The following is a 24212-nucleotide window of genomic DNA, read 5'->3' as shown; positions in this document are numbered from 1 at the left end:
CCTCTATTCAGTAAATGGGAAACAGGCTAAAAAGGCTGGTTTCAAAAGATGCATAGGTAAGGAAAGGGGGATAGAGAGGTGAGGAGGGTGCTGGGAAAGGGCCGAAGGGCTGCTTTTCAGGAGCTACTTTGTGCTGATCCTCAGCAGCGCCTGCAAGACAGGACCAGGAGTCCCATCTGTCGAATGATAACGGAGGCTCAGAGAGGTCTGCAAGCTGGGTTAAATGTGGAGCTTCTGCCTTCCCAACACCCTTGGGCTGGTTTTTCAAAGACCAGCGCCCATTTGTGGGGAAGTGAGGCTCAGCTTAGGGCACAAGTGGTCCCTACCTGTCCTTCCTGACCCTTCCTGCTGCTCATGACACCCTGAGGAACAAACATCAGATGTGAGAAATGACCTCTTCGGGAGCCCAGCACAGCTAATCTCATGAATTCACTAAGTGATGTTGGGCCACTTTCCCAGTGTTCTGTGCCACCCCTCCCACCCCGCACCCCCACCCTTAACTGAAAGATCTGCAGGTCCCTCCTAGCATCACTGTTCCCTGGTCCCCTTAAAAGGAATGTGAATGTCTTCATCGTTCTAGGGACTTGGTAGTTAGCAGGAAAGGTTCGTTGGGGGTGTATATGCCCCTCGCCTTTGGTAGTAGTGTTCTATAGCAAATCTACCATCAACATGTCCCAGCATGCCTGGCCGGGAGGTGGCTCAGCCGCTGAGCATCGACCCAGGATCCAGGAGATTGAGGTTCGATTCCTGGTCCAGGCACATGCCTGGGTTGCCCGCTCCACTCCCGGTGGGGGGCATGCAGGAGGCGGCCAATCAATGACAACTCCCTCTTCATTGATGTTTCTCTCTCTCTTTCCCTCTCCCTTCCTCTCTCTTAAATCAATAAAGATATATTTTTAAAACACCCAACCAAACAAAAACATGTCCCAGCAAACCTTCTTCCAGTTGCAGGATAGTAGCAACCTGTCCAGCTCAAAAACAGCAGGGAAAGTGCTTGATGTGAAGGTCAGAGTGGGCCATAGGCTCCAACAAACCAGGCTGGGAACAAACAGGCCCATATCCCAGGGAATCTTCTCAGAGGACTTTTACAAGCACTGACCAGGGGTGACCCTGCCTCTGCAGGGCACACCTAGATATCCCCAAGTGACCCGGGCTTGTCCCTGTTAGTAGTTTTTAGGGCTTAACAAGTCTCTTCTGCAGTAGAAAGACCCACCTTGACCCTGGGAAGACAGGGCCAAATCAGGGTAGGAGGGTGCGACACCCTCTGGGCAGCGAACAGGACCTTGGGGAACCAAGGTGCCCTCCTGAGTTAAGACTCGGGGCTCAAGTAAACGGAAGGAAAGTGGAGATGGGACAACCCATCGCCAAGGAGCTCTGGCCGGTGGGGGTGAGCGAGGGGGGTGGACGATCGGAGGCCCAGCCTGCAGCGCCTGCGAGGGGCGTCCAACCGCGGGAAACGAGCATCCCGGGTCGGGAGGCCCCTTGGCTGCAGCGCCTCCTGCGTCGTGGGCAGAACCCGCATCACTCGCAGCGCCCGCTCCCAGGCGGGGCGGGATGGAAGCGCCCCTGCCCCGCGCGCCCCCGTGCGCCCGGCGCCGCCGCCGCCGCCGGGCCGGCTCCCCTGGAAGGAGGCGCGGTCTCAGGGCCGCGGCGAGGGGAAGGGGCTCCGGGGAGAGAGCGCACGGAGCTCTGTCCGTCCAGGCCCGGCAGCGAGGCCGCGAGGGCCTCGGGCTCCAGCCAGCAGGAGGGTCGCCAGCCCTTAGACGGGCGGGGCTTTACAGCCCGAGAGAACCTGCGCACCTACTCGGTTCTGTGTCGATAGGATTCTTTCCCCCACAGGTTTCGGGGCGTCAGCTGGGGCTCTTGTTGGGTTGCGGGAAACCCTGCAGGTGCACGGACGGGCCCAAAGCGGCGGCTCCGGGCCCCAGCCTCGGCCCTTTCTTTACAAAGCGGGGAGGCGGGAGGCGGGAGGCGGCGACCTCGACGCCCCCCGGACCCGGGCTGCCCACGGCGGCCGAGCAGGCGGGGCGCCCGGCGGGGCCCTAGGCCGGGGGCGCCCTCCCGCCGCCGCGCACACGCGCCCGCGCACGCGTCGGCCTCCGTCCGTGCAGGGGCCGCCCCGCGCGGGGAGGGGCGCGGCGCTCCACGTGCGGGCCAGGCGCGCTCCTCCCGCTCGGCCCCGCCCCCACGTCCCGCCCCGCCCACATCCGGCCCAGGCCCCGCCCCACCTCTCGCTCGTCACCCGAAGCCCCGCCCAGCCTCTCACAGCTCCGCCCCGCCGCCCAAGGCCCCGCCCCTCGCGTCCGGCCCCGCCCCCTAGCGTGCCGCCCCGCTCCCCTCTCCCGGAGGCGCGGGCGGTGGGGCCCCGCGCCTTTTGTGTGGGGCTCGGGCCGCCGCGCGCGCTCTCTCCTCAGCGGCCGCGGGCGGAGGGGCCCAGCTCGCGCACCGCCTCAGCGGGCGGAGGGACGCGCCCTCCGCGTCGGCCCGGGGGCCGAGCTCGCCCTCGCGCCTCTCCGTCGGCGGACCCGGGGCCGCCGCCCCCTCCCCTGTCCTCCCGCCACCTTCGCCGGCGGCGCGCGCACACGCCGGCCGGGCACGCGCCCGCCAAGATGGCAGGGGCCGGGGCCCAGCTGTCAGGCGCCGCGGCCGCAGCCCTTCCCCACAGCTAGCGGCCCGGGCGCCCGCCCCGAGAAGATGAGCCCCCGTTGCCCCCCGCAGCCCAGCGAGACGCGGAGCCGCCGCGCCCGGGGCCGGCTCCCCCGCTAACGCCCCGCGCCGCGCGCCCGGCCCCGCGCGCCCGCCCGGCAGCGACAATGAGGTGAGCGGCGCGGGCGCCTGGGCGGGAGGGGACGCGGCGGGCGGCGGGCGGCGCGGGGCGCGGGCGGGCTCCGGGGGCGGCGTGGGGGCGTCGAGAGCGGTGGGGGCCCCGGGGGCGTCGCGGTGGGGGCGTTCCGGGGCGAGCGGGCGCGGCGGGCCTTGCGGGGTGTCGACGACCGGGGCAGGTGTGGCCGCACCCCGGCCGCGCGGTGGCACATGGTGGCCGAAGCCGGGATGAGGAGACCGGCCCGAGCCCCCGCCCTCCGCCTCCGTCACCCGGGCTCTACCCCGGGCGAAGCGGCCCCGGTGCAGGCGCCGGCGCTCAGGGCCGCCCCCCGGTTTCCTAGTGAGGCGGCGCTTTCTCTCCGCGGGAGCCGCGCCCGCCTCGCTCCCCGCTCCCTCGGCCCCGGCCTTTCTTTCTGAGCGCCCGCCCTGAGGTGCAGGACCCGGATCTACCACCCGGGGCTCATCACCCCCGGGGGCTGCTGGCCACCGGGTCCTGCAGCCGGAGTTCCCGCTCCAGAGGGGGCCCAGCCCTCACTTTGGGGGATAATCACTTCCTTGCCGCGCGTGTGTGTGTGTGTGTGTGTGTGTGTGATTTTACCTTCTAAGCGCATAAAAACTATAGTGTCTGTCGTTTTCTGTGTTATTTTGTGTCTGGCTTCTTTCACTCGAGATGTTTCTGAAATTCATTGTGTTGTAACTGTTCATTTTTTATTGCTCTATGGTATTTGCGTTGTACGAACGCACCACAGTTGATCCATTCCACTGTTGGTAGACGTTTGAATTGTTTCTAGCTTTGGGCTGTGAGGACTGTTAGGTGTCTCCGGGTGCATTCGTTTCTGTTGGGAATATACCAAGCAGTGGAATTTGTAGCTCAGAAGATACCCGTTATCTTCAACTTTAGCAGCTAGTACCTTACCAAGTTTGCTAAAGCGTTTGTAGGAGCTCACACTCCTACCGGCACGCGAACGCGAGGTCTTGTGCGCCACATCCTCGTCTGCACTTGGCATTGTCAGTCTTCAGTTTTAGCCATCCTGAAGTTGTAAGTGTGAAGCGTTGTCCCGCTGTGGTTTCCGGTTGCGGTTTCTTGCTAAGGAAGGGGGTTGAACATCTTTACGTGTTTATCTGGTATCCTCTTTTATGAAGTGCCTGTTCAAATGTTTTGCCCAGTTTTCTTTTGCGGTGTACATGTATTTTTCTTCCTTAGTTGCAAGAGTTCTATATATATATATATGTGGATCGAGAAGATAGTTTCCTATAATTATCATCTTTTAGAAATCTTACTGTTTTGCGTTTCAAATGAAGGTCTATATATTCCACTTGGATTTGATTTTTGTGGAACTTGGGAAAAATGGGTCAAATTTTATTTTTTATCAGCACCATTTATTCAGCGCTGTTTATCAAAAGAGTCATCTTTTACCCATAGCTCAGCAGTGCTGCATTTGTCATCTTCCATTTGGGGTCATTTTCTTTCCGCCTGAAGAATACCCTTTGGGATTTCTTTAATGCAGGTCTTCTGGTGACACAGTCTTGTAGTGCTTGTTTGCAGATGTCATTATTTATCCTTTATTTAAAACAAAAACAGCTTTATTTAGATATAACTGACATACAATAAAATTTACCCATTTAAAGTATACAGTTCAGTGGTTTTTAGTATTTTCACAGAGTTATGCAACCATTACCACAGTCTAATTTGAGGACATTTTTTTTCCACTTTTGAAGGGATTTTCGGTTGGTACAGAATTCCTGACTTGCCGTTGTTTCCTTTTAGCACTTTAAAGATACCTCATTATCTCTGACTTGGATTATTTCTGTCAAGAAGTCACTTGTCTGTAGTCTGCCTTTTTTTCAAGATGCTTTTAAAATGTTGGGTTTGTGTGGGGTTTTTTAGTCTTTGGTTTTCATCAATTTTTAAAAACATGTAATTAGGGTTCTTTGGGCTTCTTGAATCTGTGGCTTCATATCTTTCATTATTTGGTGAAGTCATTGGCCATTAGTACTTCAAATATTGCTTCTGCCCTATTCTCTCTCACCTTTCCTTCTGGGACTGCAATTGTACATGTTAGAACATTTCACTATATCTTCTCTGTCTGTTAACCTTCCGTGTTTTCTGTCCGTCTCTCAGTCCTTCATTGTTGTAATAATCCCACTTACCTCTTTCTCTTCGGCTATGAATAATCTGCTATTAAACCTGTCAATTGAGTTTTTAATTTCACTTACATATTTTTTATTCTTTAATTTTTACTTGTTTCTCATTTTATCGTTTCCAGTTATCTGCCAAAATGCTGAATCTTTTCTGTTATCTCCTTGAGTGCAATGTGTATGATTAAAGTTTGATTATGGCAGTATCTGTAAGTCGTTTCCAGTGTTTGCTTCTGTTGGTTTTCATTCATATTGTTGTCTTCTTACGTGCCTAGTTGTTGTTTTTAATTGTGTGCTGGACATCGTATTTGCAAAATTGTTTGTAGAAATAATTTGAGGGCTAAGATGTTTTTCTCTTTTAGCCATAACTCACATTTGCTTTTTTAGGCAAATGGGGCACTTATGATCTGGAGTCACTTCAGCCCAGTTGCAGGGACTGAGGTTTTTCTAAGCTGAGCCGCAGTCCTTGTGAGAGCCAGCCCACTCTGTTCACCCTCCTAGCACCTCTTCCCAGCATCTTCACTCCCCAACCCAGCTCCCAGCTTTTAGCATTCGCCCCCAGGGAAAGTAGCCTCAAACACTGAGTTCACCTTTCAGAGCCTGTGACATGCCTTCTTCCCCCAAGCCTCTAAGCATATATTTTTTCTATTTTCCCCTGCTTTTCTAGTTCTCTTCAGCTGGAGGATTGTTCAGGTTCACTTCACCCATGGTTACTGGAAATAAGAGTCCCTGCTCTTTGCATTTTCAGGGGGAGGCTGAGTCTGTATTTAATTCTGGAAGAGATTTAAGTTGCCAGGTTTCAGAAGCCGCAGAAATAATATTACCTATTTTCCTGTGTTCTGTCAGAACTGTAGCAGGTTGTCTGTGTCCGTGAGAAGCCCTGTAATTGAGATAATTTTAAGAATAAATTTTTAGTTCCTCTTAATATATAATTAATTGAAAATATGATAATTTAGTTCAGATGATTACTGTAAAGCAAAGGATTTTAGAAGTGGGTGCTTTCCTCTTGTTTCCATATTTCTTTCTCCTGTCTTGATTTCCTTTATCGTTTATTTGATAAAAATTATCGTTTATCAGGTTCTCTTGAATAGAGCATTTAATTTTTTTGTCAACAATAGTGGAATAGCATTCTCAGGTTCTATTCTTTTGGATCAGATTTTAAAAACAAAAATAAAAATGTGGACGTAGAAATGAAAGTTCTTAAGTGTTTTTTCCAAAAGGAGTCAGCCAGTTTTTTTTCCTTTAAATCGTTTGTTGTTTTGTTTTGATACTCACCTGAGGATAATTTTTCCATTGCTTTTCAGAGAGAGTGGAAGGGAGAGAGAGAGAGACGTCAATATGAGAGAGACACATCTATTGGTTGCCTCCCGCACCCACCCCAACCCGGTCCAGGGATCAGGCTTGCAGCTGAGGTACGTGCCCTTGGCCAGAATCGAACCCCGGATCCTCAGTCCACCACTCTAACCACTGAGCCAAACCGGCCAGGGCAAGTCATTTGTTTTTTACACAGATATTTATAAATGCTGCTGACAGTTTAACATGGTTTTTGGTTGCAGACTGTTTATAGTTAAACATCTATGCAGGTCTATTTACATGGACCTCAAGTACTTGGCTTTTGCAGAAGGACCTAAATGAGTCGAGGGGGTCTCTTCATTATGTCTATTCATTACATCTATAGTCCGCTCATTTGATTTGCATACATATACGCAATTTGTTTTATCCATGCAAAACAGTTCCCTCTTTATTCATTTCTGAATTTTTTAAATGAAAATAACACATCATTCTACATAGGTAATCTCCTGAGAAAACCTGGGTGTGACCTACTGATAAAGGTCTGGAATGTAGCCTCCAGACTCTCCCTTTGAAGGAGTGGATCCGAAAGGCCTAGACACCCTAACAAAGAAGCTGACCACTTGAGGCACGGGTCCACATTTGTGCAAGAAAGTACTGTTGAATTAGTTACTCAGATAATTAAGGCTGTTCCTGAGTTTTTCATTGTTTGCTAGCCTACTGCCTAAATTCTTTTTGTAACAGACCTTTTTCTAACAGAACCTTAAAGCACTTTCATATCTTCATTCAAAAATCATTTTTAAGGGCTTATTGTTGCCTGTTACTGGATTATATGGGTAAGGAGGTGAAAGGAACCAGACCTTCCCCTCTCCCAAATACCTCCCATCCCTAAAAGCTTTACAGACATTTACTAGATCCCCTTCTGCATCCCTTTTCTACCAAAAACAAACAAACAACCCACATACATAATATACAATATGTTTCTGTTTATATACTTTAGTTATTTGTCTGTTGGGAACAGTCTATTCTGTGAATATTCCCACTATCTTTTATCTTTAAAATTTTTTTTAATTGATTTTTTTAAGAGGAAGGGAGAGGGAAAGAGAGAGAGAAACATCGATGAGAGAGAAACATCCATTCCCCTGCCTCCTGCACGCCCTCTACCTGGGATCTAGCCTGCAACCCAGGCATATGCCCTGACCTGCAGTCGAACCAGCAACCTCTAGATGCATGGGACAACACTCGACAAACTGAGCCACACCTGCCGGGCTCTCCCCTTTATCTTTTAAAGATTTAATATAGCCCTAGCTGGTTTGGCTCAGTGGTTAGAGTGTCCACCCACAGACTGAAGAGTCCAGGGTTTGATTCTGGCCAAGGGCCCGTACCTAAGTTGCAGACTTAATCCCCAGCCCTGGTTGGGGCACGTGCAGGAGGCAACCAATCTGTGTTTCTCTCCCATCGGTGTTTCTCTCTCTCCCTCTCTTCCACTCTGTCTGAAAAGCAATGGAAAAAATATCCTCGGGTGAAGACTTAAAAAAAAAAAAAAAAGATTTAATATAAAGAACTTTGAGATTTTTATGTCATTGAATCTTTTCCTTTGTGATTTTTCCCCCCCATCATTTCTTCTGTTTAGAATAGCCTTCTTTTTAGAAGATTGGTTACATATTAAGATGTTTTTCTGTTTTATATGTAAGAATTTTTTTTTTAAGTTATTCAAATTGGAATATGAGCTAAAGATCAAAATTATATTTTTATTCAAAATTGTTGATCAGATACTTGACTATATCGGTAGAGATGTCAGCCATGTTTTCTAAGTTGAATGGCTGTACAAACATCTGGATGCTAAAATACTCTCCAGGGTAGTTGCAGCTGGTAATATCTAAGTGAGGATCACCTCCAGTCCCCAGAAAGCTTGCCTGCCCCTGTCAAGGCCAATCTTGTATGTAAGTCATGGCCAGACTAGCATATCGGAGGTCTGGAGTAACAGAGTGCAGTGTGATTGCAGGGTACAGGACATAGTCTTTGTTCATCACTGTTAGCCTGCTGGGTCCAAGTACACTTCTGAACTTAGTGCTGCAGAATGGGAGCAGGGGGGCATTCTCCAGAAGTTTCCTCTTTAGAAGTCAATGTTAGGAAGACCAGCTATGGGGGCTGTGGGACTTCTCCGTGTATATCTTTCCAGGCTCTCTTCTGTTGTTCCGTCTACCTGTTTCTAGACCAGTGCCATCATCATATTTACCTTGTGGGTAATGACTTTTTAATTTGAGCAGCTTCATCCTTTTGTTAAAGTAATGTCATTCTGAATTTTACTTGTTTGGTAGTTTTGTTTGTATCTAGTTATGTAAACAGAAAATTTAGACCTAGTTTTATAATTGTACATAAATAAGCTCCATGAAAATAAATTATATCAGCACTGTTTCTCATAAAGATTGCTTCCCTTTAAAGGGAATATGTGTAGTACCTAGGTTTAAACCTTGCAGTGGACTCTAAGCTTGATGACTCCAAGTTGTCAGATGACTCTATCAGAATTGCTATAGTAACATGCTGGTAACTTTGAAAATAGCATGTCTGGCACATCAGGGTTGATGTGGGAAGGGCACTGGTCCCCTCTCAAAGGTACAGTTTTTTCTTTCCTAACCCAAAAGGAGAAAATCCCCGTAGAAATAATTTCTGGTGGCAATTTTCTCTTTTAAAAAATAATTTTTGTCTGATTTAAATGGCATATATGTTGAATGTAGAGAATTTAAAAACATAGAAAGGTATAAAGAAGGCAATAAAATGCAGCAGTGAGGGTGTTAACTAAACTTACCGTGGTAATCATTTCACAGTATATGTAAGTCAAATCATTGTGCTCTACACCTTATACAGTGTTGTGTATCAATTATATATCAGTAAAACTGGGAAAAGTTAGTCACCACTTTTGAAAAATCAGCCTTGATCCTGCCAGTTAGGGAAAATCACATAAAACAAGGAGTTCCGTTCCTTTAATCTTTTCATGTGTAAGTGTAACATTTTTACAAACTTGGTATTGTACTATGCATTTGTATTGGACATTTTACTTTTTTGTTGTTGTTAATCCTTACCTGAGGATATTGTTACCCATTGATTTTTATAGTGGAAGGGAGAGGTGGGAGGAGAGAGAGAGAGAAACATCGATATGAGAGAGTCACCATCGATTGGTTGCCTCCCGAATGTGCCCCAACCGGGGCCGGGGAACAAACCTGCAACTCAGGTATGTGCCCTTGACTAGGAATCAAACCCATGACCCTTCATTGCATGAGCTGATGATCTATCACTGAGCCACCCTGGCCCAGGCTGGACATTTTACATTTAATATGTATGCATTTCTCTGTTGTAAATATTCTTTGAAAACATTTTAAATAGTTGATAATAGTCTATCACATGATATACCATAATTTATTTACCAGTATCCCAGTGTCAGGACAGTTAGCCTGTTTTTAGCATTTCCTCATTGAAAATAACATGATGGTAAATGTCTGTGTCCATACATCTCAGGATGCATCTCTGATTGTCTTCTTAAGGTAAATTAGCAAAATGGTATTATTACTGATACCAAACGGTATAAACATTTTTAGAACTATTGGTACATATTGTAAGAATGTTAATTTTAAACAAAGAAGAAAGGGGGAGAGAGAGAGAAAGTTAGTGAAAGGAAGTTTAACCCTGGTCTTAACTTGGAGGTTCCACCTACCCCCCTCCCCCCCCAAAAAAGGCAAAGGAAGGACTAGGAAAGGAATCAAAGGAAATGGTGTGGCTTCCTGTGCTCACCAGTTGGGGGAGCCCTGTACCTGAATTCTCTAGCTCCTGAGTATGAAGATGGACTGTCTTTGTCTTTAAGGCTGTGTGAAAGACATCTTTACGCCTGGCTTTGGGGTTAAGGTAGCTGTGACTCAAGTTTGTGTTTTCTTTAACTCCGATTAGCCCACATTTTGCCCCCTGTATTCTAAGCAGGCTGGTTTTAGAGTCAGACAGACCTGGGTTCTGCCCAGAGCCACTCCTTACTAGCTGGTGGACATCCAGCAGGTTACTTAACCTTCTCAAACATCAGTGAGAAGGTGTGTAAGGGGCTCCCTACACCAAGCTCTTGGTAGGTGAGCTGTCCGTTGTCTCTAACGATACTCAGAACACGTATCTTTAGAGCTCTACAAAGAGCATCTGCACCCTCACAGGGCTTGTGAGGGTCAGATGAGGACACTAGAACGTTCTTGGCTAACAGTGTTCAGTAGAGGTTAGTTATCTGCCTCCCCGCCCCAGTCTGTTGTGTCTGTGAGAAAGGTAAACCCTGGAAAACCTGGGACAATTCTGATTTCAAATACTCTGCCTTTCTTTCAGATCACTGTATAACTTATCGACCACGTGATCATTATTTGGTTTAGAAACCATTGCCATTGATGCAACTTCTAAAAAAAATTCAGGGACATTGTCTCTAAGAGACACAAAGTAGAACTACTGAAATAAAGACAAAATGGGAGGCATGCTGTTCAGGGGTAGAGGTCATTGTACCAGAGTATTTAGATTAACAAATAGTGACTGTAATTGAGTGCAGTTAGCTATGGAAGTCATGGAAGCCATGGCAAAGGGGGAGGCATGAGCCAATGTGTGTGTCTCGTTCTAGAGTAAAACAGGCATGCCTGTGTAGAGCTCCAGAGACACGCCTTCTGGTGCCTTTAGAAACATTGGACAACCTACCTTATGGGAGCTTGGATTTGGAAGCCCCTTACGTGCCTTCTCCAGTCCTCTCCCCCTAGTGATATATTTGCCCTGGGTCCCTTCCTTAAACCTTCTCTAGGGCCTGCCCTCCGCCCTGGCCTCTCTTTGGGGAGCTGTGCCTACTGCTCTGATCTTAGTTCTCTCTCCAGGAATCCTTAAGTAAGAAAAGATCTGATGGACTAATACATGCATTGACCAAAGTCCACCCCCTTTCCCTCTCACCTTGCTAAACTTCTTAGCCTCCAAATTTGAGTGTAAATGCCACCTCCTTGAGGAGGCAGTGCTTGGCCCCTAGCCTGGCCGAGGCCTTTCCCTGTTGTCGTCTCGTACTTCCTCTTCTGTGGCCGTATTTGTAATTACATTTTCTCCTGTGCTTCATAAAGATTTATGCCATATGGATCTCTGTTGGATCCCTAGAGTTTAGCACTGTACCTGGCACTTGCTAGATGCTTGATAAAGATTGACGCTGGCCCTGGTATGTGAAATGGACAGTATATCATGCCATTCATTCTGCTTGGCCTGGGTCCTTCCAGGTGCAGCATTCCGGGCAGCCACCCCCAATCAGTCGAAGCTGGCACCCAAAGTGAAAGCTGTTTCATTGCGTGCCTAATGGATTAATGCAGTGCTAGGGAGCAGTGCTTTTGTCTTTTGTTTTCATACGCTGCCGTGAGACATGCTGTGTTTGCTGATACGTGGAGGGTTTTTTCTGTTACTTCTTTGAAGGACATGTCCTATAAACTCTCAGTGTCCCGGGTATTTCTCAGACTTTACTGTGCATAGGACTCACTGCATGTATCTCTTTCCAAATGCAGATCCCAGCCCCCACAGCCAGAGGTGGAGGGAAGTTTTTTAAAAGCTTTTGTTCTTTTTTTATTAATAGACTTTGTATTTTAGAACAGTTCTGGATTTACAGGAAAATTGAGCAGATACTGCACAGGGTCCCATACCCTGCCCACATATACACAGTCTCCCCTGTTAACATCTCACATGGTGCATTTTTTATACTTAACTAATACTGATATATTATCATTAACCAAAGTCCATAGTTTGTTCAAGTTTCCTTATTCCCCACAGTGTCCTTTTTCTGTCCCAGGGTCCCCTCCAGGACACCACATGACATTTAGTTGTTATACCTCCTTAGACTCCTCCTGGATGTGGTACTTCTCCAGACTTTCCTTGACGATTTGAAGGAGTGCTGGGTAGGCATATTGTAGGGAGCCCCTCAATTGGAATTTCTCTCGTGTTCTTCTCACGATTAGACTGGGTGATACGTTTTAGGGAGGAGGACCACAGTGATGAAGTTCCATTCATCACGTGTGAGGGAGGTGCTGCCGCAGGATTTATGACTTGGTGTTGACCTTGATCACGTGGCTGAATTCGTGTTTGTCGTGTCATCGCTGTGAAGTCACTCATTCATTCCCCTTTCATACTGCCCCCTTTCCAAGGAAATCACTCTTCAGTCCCCACTTAGGGAGTAGGGAGGCATGCTGCTTCTCCTGAGGAAGGCTTTTTAATTTTAATAATGAGGTTTTTCTTTTCCTGTGTATTAGAAAAAATTAGTTTGTTAACTCCACGGTGTTTTAACTTGGTTTCCCAGAAAGCTGTACTCGAGACAAAGGCTCCTGTGAGAGTTTTAGAGGGCATGGGACCTCTGGGAGCAGGAGCGGGGAGGGGAATGAAGTGGGAGGAGGAAGAGCCGGTGCAGATGTCCATTATGGGTTAGGACTAGTGTCCAGGGAGAAAGGAAGAAGCATGTGTCCATACTGCTGTCCTGTGACGAAGGATTGTCCTCACTACAGGAGTTCCTGTGGGTGCCAAGAGGGCTCCCGGGGCAGCAGGGCAGAGCCTGGGCAGCTAGGTTCCGTCCCGCAGAGGTGGCCGCCAGCGTGCTGCAGAGGGGGCTCTTAACGCTCGTGACTTTGTGGGCCTTCTTACCAAGCAGAAAGTAAACAGGTTTCCTCCTCCCAGTCTCTCCACTCACTGCCTCTTGCTGGAGACTTTCCTGTGCTCCTAGGTTGAATTCATCTGTTTTTTCTAGTACTTGTGTATACACAGTTTTTTTCATTTTTTTCAAACATTTAAATGTCTGCCCCATTTGGAATTAGCTATGTGGTTTGAGGGCCAAGCCCAATTTTTCCTTTTCTGTCTGATTTTTCAGCTATCCCGATACCACTTATTAGAATTCCTTTTTCACCCTGGCTGGGTGGCGCAGCTGGTTGGAGCAGTATCCCATGTACCAGAAGGTTGCGGGTTCCATCCCCGGTTGGGCTGGATAGGGGAGGCAACTGATCAGTGTTTCTCTCTCACATCAGTGTTTCTGTCCCCCCCTTCCTCCCTCTCCCTCCTCTCTCTCTAAAATCAATAAAAATATATCCTCAGGTGAGGATTAAAATAATAATAATAATAAAATTCCATTTTCTGGGCGCACCCTTCTAGCTGCTAGACAAGATGCTGCCCGATTCATGAATCACTTAATAAAGCCAATTAGCTCTTCACAGTCAATCAATCAATAAAAATTCCATTTTCTCCCAGTGTTTTGAGATGCCATCTTTCCTCATATTTAATTAATTTAACCTATTTCTGGGTTTCCTATTGTGTTCCATTGGTCTGCGTTTATTCTTGTGCCAACATCTCACTTTTAATTAAAGCTTCTGCGGTATGATTAATATTCAGGAGATCTAACACTTATTGTTCTCCTTAGTTGATTTTGAAGAAAAAGGTTAAGTAAAAGCATTCATGCTAAACAGACATGACAAAAGTCATGAATGACCACAGCTTAGTAAGCAGTACTTTATCCCAGAGGGACAATCCAGAACAGCAGGATTCAGGCATGCATTGCCCCTTGGGGGGGAATCTCGTTTATGACCGGATGCCTGTGGCTTCTGAATTTGAATCCCGGGAGGCAGAAGTGAGGCTAAAAGTCACTCAGGGGCAATACTGCCTTCAGGATAGGGTTGTTAGCAGGCAAGGCATCTCTTACCCTTAGTCACCCTTCCCCAAATTATTAATGAAACCACAGGGTTTTTTGGGAGGCTTTTGACCTGTAAAAAAAAATCTTATTTGTAAAATCATAGAAAATTAGATTCAGAAACTTAGAAATCCTCCAAGTCCAGTGTTTTTAACCCTCTCTGGGCATCAGAAACACTTGAAAAGGCCTCTGCCCGGACCTCCCCCCAGTGTCAGGGCCCTAGCTCAGAGATTCCGTTAATCTGGATAGAGGTGTGTTTTGTCTTGTTTCGGCCCAAGGCTGTTAAATGGGCAGCCAGAGTTGAGGACAGCTGACCTGGTGCTGAGGTCAGGAGCAGGGCTGGCTTGTTCAGCACTGTAGTCTCAACATCTAACCATGTTCCTGGAATGTAGGAAGCGCTCAGTGTTTGCTGAATTATGCACAGTCCCTTGTTGCTCAGATAGGAAAATGCACAGATTCCAGAAGTCGCTTGCCTCAGGCTCACAGGCAGTGGAGTGGTAGGAACATGATGCTCAGGTTTCTTATCTGGCGGTCTAGTCTTTCGCTGTCCTCCGTCTTAGTCCCCTCTGCAGCCCTGGCCAGTTTGCTCAGTGGTTAGAGCGACGGCCTGCAGACCGAAGGGTTCTGGGTTCGATTCCGGACAAGGGCAGGTACCTCAGTTGCAGGCCATGTGCGGGAGGCAACCAGTCAATGTGTCTCTCTCACATCGGTGTTTCTTTCTCTCCTTTCCACTCCCTCTGAAAAGCAATGGAAAGAATATCCTCATATGAGGATTAAAAAGTAAATTAATTAAATATTTCCCTCTTCAGTTATAGGCAGAAGCAGGCAAGAGTATTTGCTGTCTGACTCATGTGTCGTTTGTTTTTGTGACCTTGACCCCGGATCCTACTCAGTACAGCGGAAACGGGCCTGAGCTTTAGGCGGTGGTAAGATCATTGGACTAGGCTGAGACTGCAGCCCATGTTCGGAGTCCGCCTGTAGGTGGGGAGGCACTGTGAGCCAACGTTGCTGCGTATCTTCCGTGTGAACCCAGGAGTCACCAGCTCTCTCACTTATTAAATGGAGCCCCACGTCCCATTTCCGGCAGTAAAGCATGTTAGATGGTAGCGTGGAATTCATGATGACATTGCTTTTGATTAATGCTTTGTTTTCATTGGGATTTCATGGTTTTCCGTTAGTCAGCAGTAATTCTCTGTTTTCCCGCTCCCCAGATGGTTTCATCCAGTCTTGATATGGGTAGTTCCTTGGGAAAGACTCAGATTTCAAAGCTGCAGAAGCTGCAGAGACCAACTAGAGTGATTTGCGTTGGAAAGGTCCCCTCCGGGTCAGTTGTAACAAAGGTCGTGTTAAGTTGTGTTGGATTTGGGGATTCTGCTTCTGTCGAGGGGTTATCAGCTTGTTTGGACTAGTCCTACTGAGAAAAAGAGCAGGTGAAATGTTAAAGTCAGTTTGAAGGTGTAGGAGAACCACGCAGCCGAAGGACTCGCAGAGCCGAGATTTGGGAGGGTGGGCAGGTAAGCCTGGCATTTGGCACCACTTCTTCCCGTGAAGCGCTTGTCAGCTGAAAAGATGATTAGAACTTTAGGCAGATTCATGGGACTGGGAAGATAAATATTGGTGTTTAGGCCCTGGCTTGGTGGCTCAGTTGGTTAGAGCATCGTTCTGGACACCAAAATGTTACAGGTCCGATTCCTGGTCAGTGCACATACCTAGGTTGTAGGTTCAATCCCCGGTTGGGGCACATATGGGGAGGTGACTGATTAATGTTTTTCTCTCACATCAGTGTTTCCCTCCCCCACTCCTTCCTCTCTCTCAAAAAAAAATTTTTTTTCAATAAAAAATATATACTCAGGTGAGGATTTAAAAAAAAATGGTATTCAGAACCTGCCCAGGAGGAGGAGCCCTAGCAGACACCCCTGGTTTAATGAGGGCTCTGTGTAGGGACAAGGGTGAACCAGAAGCCAGCCGGCCCTGGGAACTGGAGCACTGCTCTGAACCATCGCAATCTCTGATTGCATTCAGGTGCCCTGGGGTTGTGTTTAACCCCACCCCACCTGCCTGTCAGAGCAAAGGAAAATCCTCTCTAGAGGAGCCTCAGATCGTCTGTAGAGTTTTCATGTACAATGAGTGGCAATAAGACATGGTCCAGTGTCTGAGAAGATAAGACTTATCCAAAACCAGGAGAAACAGACAGTGGGAATGGACATGAAATGATCAGACTTGGATTTTAAAGGAAATGAGAGTATTATGTTTAAGGAAACAAATTGTGTGGGACCTTTTCTTGTTCACCACAGCCGTCTCAGCTTAGAGGCTGACTGGATCCAGACAGGAGGGTTTATAGTTTGTGGTAGACACGTGTGAGCAAGTTTGTCTGCCACTGGTCCTCAGTGTGTTTGACCGGTTGTAAACATTTTGCTTAGTCTCAGAGTGGGTAGCTTAGAGGTGGGACAGGAGAGAAATTGGAGTGATGGTCACAGGCTTTTAGACCTTTGAGCTGGAAGAGCCCCTGGAGGTCAGTGCTTTGGCCTTATTATGCTTTTGTCTTTGAGAGAAATGTACATTGTGATTGGTTTAGGTAATGTTAACACATATGGATATTATTTTACACAACAAAGGTAGTGTGAACTATTTAATATTGGCATAATTTCAGTAAATGTGAATTTTTTTAAATATGTCTTTATTTCAGAGAGAGGAAGGGAGAGGGAGAGGGAGAGGGAAAGAAACATCAATGATGAGAGAGTCATTGATCGGCTGCCTCCTGCATGCCCCTTCCTAGGGATCAAGCCTGCAACCCGGGCATGTGCCCTGACCTGAAATCGAACCGTGATCTCCTGGATCATAGGTTGATGCTTAACTGCTGAGCCATGCTGGCCGGGCAAATAAATGTGAATTTTTTTAAGTGTAGACTTCTGTGTTATAAATATATTATTTATTTGTTTTCCTGTATTATATCTGCTGAAATTTTTACATGCAATGTGTATATTAGTGCCTAGCATGTGCAAGACAGTGGGGCTAGGATTAGGGCTACAGACAGGAGCGAGAGTTGGGCCTTAAGGAGTATAAAGTCCAGAAGGGGCACTTGGGGCATTAAGGTGAAAGTGCCAGAAAAGAGGTGTGAAAAACACAGTTTGACTCATTTATTTTTATTTGGATAGATTGATTTGCGTTTACAGTGGGCAAGGCCAGGGGATGTTACCTCCTGCTCTGGTCTTCCCTGTTGCACTTCTTTGAACCGGCTTATTTCTTCCAGTTGGCTTTTTAGTTCCTTGAAGATGGTGGTCTTCAGAAAGTCTTGCCTCTCCTTACTCAGATCCCTCAGTTCTTCAGTTACTCATTATATAGCTCTAACCAGGGGCCCCTTTGAGGGCCTTCATTTCACTGAGTTCTGACCGGCCCAAGTCCATTAGCAATAACATTTTTAAATTCTCTGTGACTTGCACACAGAAAGACGCCAGGCCTGGCATTACAGACGAAACCCTTTATACGAAATAAAAACACACTACACCTTGGAACCCATGTGCCTATGGACAGATCAAAATCCAATGTGTCCACTAGCATTGCTTTCTTGAACCGGCTGTGATGTCTAACCAAGCACCTCTAGGGTACTGTTTATAAACACTTCCTTTCTTGGGAAGAAGGAAAGTGCTCTCCTCAATTTGTGTCACTATGCAGATAGAACTGTAAGCAACAGAGTGAATCAGGTAAAGAAAGAGTCCCCAGTAGAAGAGCATCACTAAACAGAGAACCAACTGGTCCCTGCATGAGAGCAAAGAGGGTCTGAGCCTGTGGGTGATGAGGCAGCATAACTGTGAACCACAGGTGGATAGTCATCGTTGAGCTCACTCTGCTGATTCCTGAGCTCCACGTAGAAGAGATGGTTCCCTACACGTGGAGCTTAGTCCCCAAGCGAGAGCGCACAGCGACCTCAAGTTCAGCGTGCCTGAAACGACTCACTACCACTATATATTTATGAGCAATTGGTTTTTGACAAGGACTCCATTTTTCAGTGGGGAAAATCGCTTTTCAACAAAGGCTGGGACAACTGAATATCCACATACAAAAGAATAAAGTTGAACCCCTGCCTCACACCATGTACAAAAGTGATCTCAAAATAGACGACAAACTTAAATGTGAGAACTAAATCTCTTATGGAGAGAATATAAGAGTAAATCTTCATGGCCTTGGGTGAAGCAATGGTTTCTTAGAAGGGACACCAAAACACAAATGATAAAAGAAAAAATAAATTGGCTTTCATGAACAGGTGTGAGGACAAAGTGACCAAGACCTTCCATGGATGGCTGGTACTGGGCTGGGATTCGGTAGGTAGCTGATTAAACTTGGAGCTGTGGTTCTTTTTAAAAAGATGTGCACTTGCTGACAGGAGAGAAGCCCTTGGTTATTTTCTAAATCTCATTCTCAAACCATTCAACTCTCCTACAGTACTACCTTCCTTGGATCCCACAGTAGATGGTGAACAAAAGAAAGAAAGAAAAAAGAGAATGGAAAAGTCACAGGCACTGAACGACCCAAACTTCAGGAACTACTGTGTTGTATCAGAAGAACATGGGCTTGGAAGGGTTTTTCAGAGTTCACTAATGAGGCAGCGACCTGCGAAAAATGCCAGACCCATCTTCTCATTTTGATCAAAGAAGAAAATCATAGCGCCCTTTCTAGGGTCACACGACTGCTGTCAGAGATGGAACAGGACAAACTCTCCCAGTTTCTAAGTTGATGCTTTTCCTTCACACCAGCGGCTCTCAAGAGTCAAGGAGCGTCAGCATCACCTGGGAGATTTCTTATCAAATACGAGAATTCTCAGCCCCTCTCCAGACTAACTGAATCATACTTGGAGAAAATGGAACCCAGCACTCTGTGCTTGAACAAGCTCCCCAGGGAATTCTGATGCACAGTCAAGTTTGAGAGCCACTGGCTACTCTAAGGACACCTCTGATTCTCAACTTGGGGTCATTCTGCCCCACCCCAGACATTCAGCACTGGAGATATTTTTAGCTGTCACAGATGGTGGTGGGGGAGTGCTATTGGGTAGCAGTCGGGTACGAGGCTAAACACCCTGCTCTGTATAGGACAGCCCTGCACAGCAAAGACTTACCTAGCCCCAGTGTCAGTAGCAGGAGGTGCAGAAACCCTGTTTTCTACCTGCTGCTAGGAGGGCAGAGGAGAACAGAGAAGTTCAGTATCGCCCTATCTTTAAGTGCCTGTCCCCTTGAATGGAGAGTTAGTGCATCCACCAGGGAAGGTGGGCTGGCACCTGGGTCCCTTGGCCACCAGTGGCGAGAGCCCCAGCCTTAGGCCAATCACTCCCACTGCAAGCAGCTACATCCAGTTCCAAGTGAGGCACCCAGACAGTATCATTTTCCAGGAGGGCCATGATGTGATTAAAGGTTAGAGGTCAGCACCGATCTTCAAAACACCACTCTGAGCAGCCTTCCCTTTCCAGTAACAGTGAGCGAGGTGTTTTAGATCAATGCTGCTAGTGAAAACCACACACACACACATACCAGGTTATCTGCTAGGTGTGGGAGCTTTTTGTAAGAAGGAACACAAACACACTGCAAGACTCATGCAGATGGTACTCTTTTGGAAACTAAGACGCAGTGCTATTTTGGATGAGGGGAAAAACACCACCCTTGTATATTTTAGTACAAAATCAGAAATAGAGAAAGCCTGAGTTTCAGAAATAAACTGTGAGAAAGGAAAACTAGCTTTTTGAGGGGACAAAATACATGTATCTAAAGCAGGACTTCTCAAACTACAACTCTCATAGGCATATATCCTTGCAACTTCTTACCATTGCCTCTGGCTTCCCCCAAACTCCTCGGCCTGTCAGCAGGTGTTAAATGACGGTTTTCCTTTTTAGCTTTTTAGCGCATGCAGTGCAAGTGTAGGCTGGGAACGGGTTGCACGGTCATGATTGGTGCCTAGACGCCCTGCCTTAGGTTCAGACAGGGACAACTACTCCCTTTGAGGGTACCAGAGGTGCCTTCCGATCTGTGTGGTTGAATTTCAGAAATACACATTTATACCTTTCCTTTACTTCCCTACCTTCAAAACAACGCGTCTTCATCCCTGCCTTGCTAGAAAGCCCCAGTGTTCATTCACTTGGTCTCTACTATGGCCTGAATGCTGTGCTCCAACCCCCAAATTTGTGTTTTGGAATCCTAACTCCCGATGTAGCTGATGGTGTCCGGAGGTGATTAGATTACAAGGGTGGAACCCTCATAAATGGGATTAGTGCCCTTATCAAAGAGACCTGGCAGAGCTCCCAGTCCTTTCCAGGATGTGAAGACACAGAAGCCTTCCACCTGGAAGAGGCCCTCCGCTCATCTCAGACTCCCAGCCTCCAGACTGTGGGAAATATGTTTGTTTATAAGCTCCCAGTCTTTGGTATTTTGTTGTACCATAGCCTGGACAGACTAAGACAGTGTCCATCTCTGAAGGCTCCCACTGGACTAGTCCCCAGAAATCCCCTTTCCCACTTGGCTTCTTGAAGTACTCGTAACGCGCCACAGCCCTCGGAGCCCAGCCACACTTTCAGTTCCCAGGTCATTTGGTGGATTTGTTTACTCTGGTTCCCGGCTCTGTGGGAAACACAGACTTCGAACAAGACATTCTCTGATTCACTAGATTTCCTCTTTGACTTCATATTACTGCACCTTTAGTGTGGGTTGGGTTTATATGTGACTGTTGTTTGTGACTTTCAAGCACAGTTATATTGGAAAGAAGGGGTGATGGGGTGGATCTGTGAAGTTAAGAAATTAGAGTTAATTGTGGTAACTGCCTCAGAATAGCCAGAACCAGGGGAGGGGCTCTGAATCAGCATCTGAATGAGACGTTCTCTTTCTCCTCTTTGAGAGCCCCCCATGTGTGATAGCTGGAGAGAATTCAGAGAAAGGCTGAAAGTTTTGGAAGATAGGGCCCCCCCAAATTTCAGGAAGACTAAGCAATAATTTAGAATTGACTTCAATCATTTGAAGGATTTTCACAAATTAAGAGGCTGTAAATAAGGCAGAAACAAAAATGGACCAGACAGGAAAGAACTTATCATGCAGTTCACGGGAATGGCTAATAAGCTAGTTCAGATATGTAAGAGGTACTTTAGGAAAAAAATTACCCAAAACTTGGAAAAAAGGCAAAAAGAGTATTGTGTGCCTTTCAGTATCACCCAAGAGCATTGTGTAGCAGGTTCATCTAAGGGACATTCTTGGAGACTTACTTTTGTAAAGTTAAATGTTAACTTGTAGAAATTGGTAAGTTACAAATGATTTTTTGTCCAGTGGAGATCTAAAATTGATTTCTGTTGGTAGACAAGATAACCTCAAAGGTTATGGCTTAATTATTCGGTGGTACATTTACATTAACCAGTTTTGTATCTAAAGATTATCGCAGCTCTCTTTCTGTCCACCGACTGTGTGTGAATTTCCTGTATTACCTTTCATCCAGCCTTGCCGTCCTGCTGGTTCCCTCCCCGGTGAGACAAGTCAGTGCTTGACACATGTAAGCTATTTGTGTGAAAGTTACGTTTTTAGCTCTTTGAAAATTATACTTTGACAGAACGAGAATATGTTGAGGAATAAGCATCTTGGGTGGTGAGGCTGAGTAGGGTTTGAGTAATTTGACTTTAAGGTCATCTTAGCCCTGACTGCCCACAATTATGGGTTTTTATTTAATTTCTCTCTTCGTCACTTGGGTAGTAAGTAAGCATTTTGGGGTTATCTAACTACATGGCCTGGATGAATACTTAAAATTCCTGCCTTATCAGAGGCACAAAATAGAAAAGGGTAATTTCCTTTGTTGTTAATAATAGTGTTTATTTATAAAGCGCTGGTAATTTACAAAACAGTGGCACACCTGCTATAGTATTTGGCACTCAGAGTTTCTTTGTGAGGGAGCAAGGCAGGGATTGTTATCCACATTTCATAGGTGAGAAGACTGAGACTCTGTCTAGACTCTGGCAGTTGTCAAAGGGTACTCGGCTGGTTAGGAGTGGAGCTGGGACTGCAGCCCAGCTCTACACTCCAAGCTTGTGGACGCCTGCATGGCTGCATGGTGGCACCAGGGACTCAAGGGGATCTTGAGCACAATGAGTGGAAGTGGGAAAACAATCCGAATACTAGCAGAGTAACTATAAAACCCTCCTGCACGCTGACTCACCATCTTGGACTCTACAGAGTAACTATCAGCCTGCGCCACAGCTTCAGACACGCGCACGCCGACTCAGCGTCGCCGACTTTCCCTTGTGTCCTAAGCATGTGGTCTCTTCCTGGCTGTCGGCAAGGCCGGACCTGGGCCTGATTTTCTTTGCCCTCCCTTCCTTGCTGGGGGTAGAGTGGTGCAGACTCATAGCCGGTGCCCAGGAAGGACTTCTTGACTGAATATGTGAATTTGCTTTCCATGCTTTTGTCGTCTTGGCTCTCCCTCTATTCCTGGTAAGATTTTGTTGGTCAGTTTCTGCTTACCCGAGTGACCCTGGAGCAGCTGTGTTTATTCAAAGGATAACCTGCCCTTCATTGGACTCTTGCACCAGAAAGAGGCCTGCTTAGTCCAGTCAGTTTCATCTTTTCATGACATCTTCTCTCTAAACCTACAAAATGCTGATTCACTAATTAAGCATATTTATTGAGTAATCCGGCACCAGGCCCTGGATAGAATGAGAAGGATGAGAACTGTCCATCCATTTGCGGAGCTACACTTTGGCCTCTGGTCCTGGTGGTGGACTTAGCGTTTCTGTTGAAATATTTCAACCTTGGCTCTTCTTCACAAGTGATCTAAGAACCACACAAAACAACTGAGTTATGAGAAAGACCGTCTCTAAACCCTACCTAACTAAAACCCACTGGCTTCCCCCTTGTCTCCTGGTGCCACCGAGTACAGACCCCCTCACCGCCTACCTGACTGGTGCAGCAGCTTCTGACTGGTCTCCCTGCTTCATTTTCCTTCCAACAGTGAAAGTAAGGTCAGGTTACTGCCCTCTCAGACTCTCCAGGGCCTCCCTAGCTGAGAAAGCCCGGCTTACCACTCTGTCTTACCTTCCTCCTCTCTTCCTGGCTTCTTGGGTCCAACCACACTAAGAGAGGGAGGGATGCCAGGCTCCTGTCCTCCCACCGTGGGCCTTTGTACCAGCTGTCTCTGCCTGCAGTGATCTTTCCCTGATGTTTGCATAACTGTCCCCTGCTTGTCATTCCCATCTCAGCTTAAATATCACTACCTGAGGGCCCTTCCTATCCCCTCATCGTAGCCCCGTCACCCTCTGGCACATGGCCCTGTTTTAGCATCCATCTCTCGTTCATTCAGCCTCTGACTTCCTTCCTCAGAGTGGCTGCTCTGTGAAACTGAGGGCTTCGCATATTCACGGCTGGCTCTCTCTGCACCTAGAACAGTATACAGCACGTGGTAGCCCTGCAAGCGTTTGCCAAGTGAATGCAGTAACCTGGGGCAGATATTTAGAGAGAGCTTATTTGGGGAGAGAGATGGATATGGATGGGAATGCAGAAATAATTAGCAGTAAACTCCTGCTTTTGAAAAGTGGTAGACAGAAAAATGTATTTGCTTTATGGTAGAATGCTTTGGGGGCTAGCTTTCAGTTAGTAGAGGTAAGGGATGGCTTATTTAAAACTTATTTTAAAGTTAAATATCACTGTAGAAGTTCAGTTGAAGTATGTAATCTGGGGAAAAGAATTAGTTCAGAGTGTAGGACTCACACTTTTATCAGTTCAAGAAGCATTTGTGTGTGTGTGTGTGTGTGTTTAATTTTTGGAAAGGTTAATTCAACTGGAATGAAAACACATTCAGTGAATTCAAAAAGGTTTTGACCAGAGACCTACTATGTACCTAGGAATGTACTGTGCCTGGGGAAGGTTTAAAAGGGACTGAAAACAGCCCAGCCAGTGTGGCTCAGTGCTTGAGCGGCCACCCATGCACCAAGAGATCACAGGTTCAAATCCTCATCAGGGCACGTGCCGGGGTTTCGGGCTTGATCCCCAGTAGAAGGTGTGCAGAAGGCAACCAATCGATGTGTCTCCCTCACATCGATGTTTCCCTCTCTCTCTCTCTCCCCCCTCCCCCCCTCTGAAAAGCAATGGAAAAAATATCCTCGAGTGAGGGTTAAAAAAAAATGGGCAAAGGATCTGAATAGACACTTCTCCAAAGAGGACATACAGATGGCCAAAAGACACATGAAAAGATGCTCAATGACCCTAATCATCAAAGAAATGCAAAATAAAACCACAATGATTAAAATCAC

At 47.0% G+C, this 24212-nt stretch overlaps 1 protein-coding gene across 1 annotated transcript in view; it reads left to right on the top strand.

Moving 5' to 3' along the window:
* The first annotated feature begins 2745 nt into the window (after positions 1-2745).
* The window catches only part of EVL (Enah/Vasp-like), a 98737-nt gene continuing 77270 nt past the window's right edge, over positions 2746-24212 (top strand). The window contains exon 1 of the mRNA XM_087818262.1: positions 2746-2818. Coding sequence (XP_087674388.1) covers positions 2814-2818 — 5 coding nt within the window. The 5' untranslated portion in view covers positions 2746-2813. The remainder of the gene's footprint in view (positions 2819-24212) is intronic.

The sequence above is a fragment of the Miniopterus natalensis genome, chromosome 1, assembly GCF_054644295.1.
Source record: "Miniopterus natalensis isolate mMinNat1 chromosome 1, mMinNat1.hap1, whole genome shotgun sequence".
Classification (NCBI taxonomy): Eukaryota; Metazoa; Chordata; class Mammalia; order Chiroptera; family Miniopteridae; genus Miniopterus; species Miniopterus natalensis.
This window is presented reverse-complemented; position numbering and strand designations above follow the sequence as displayed.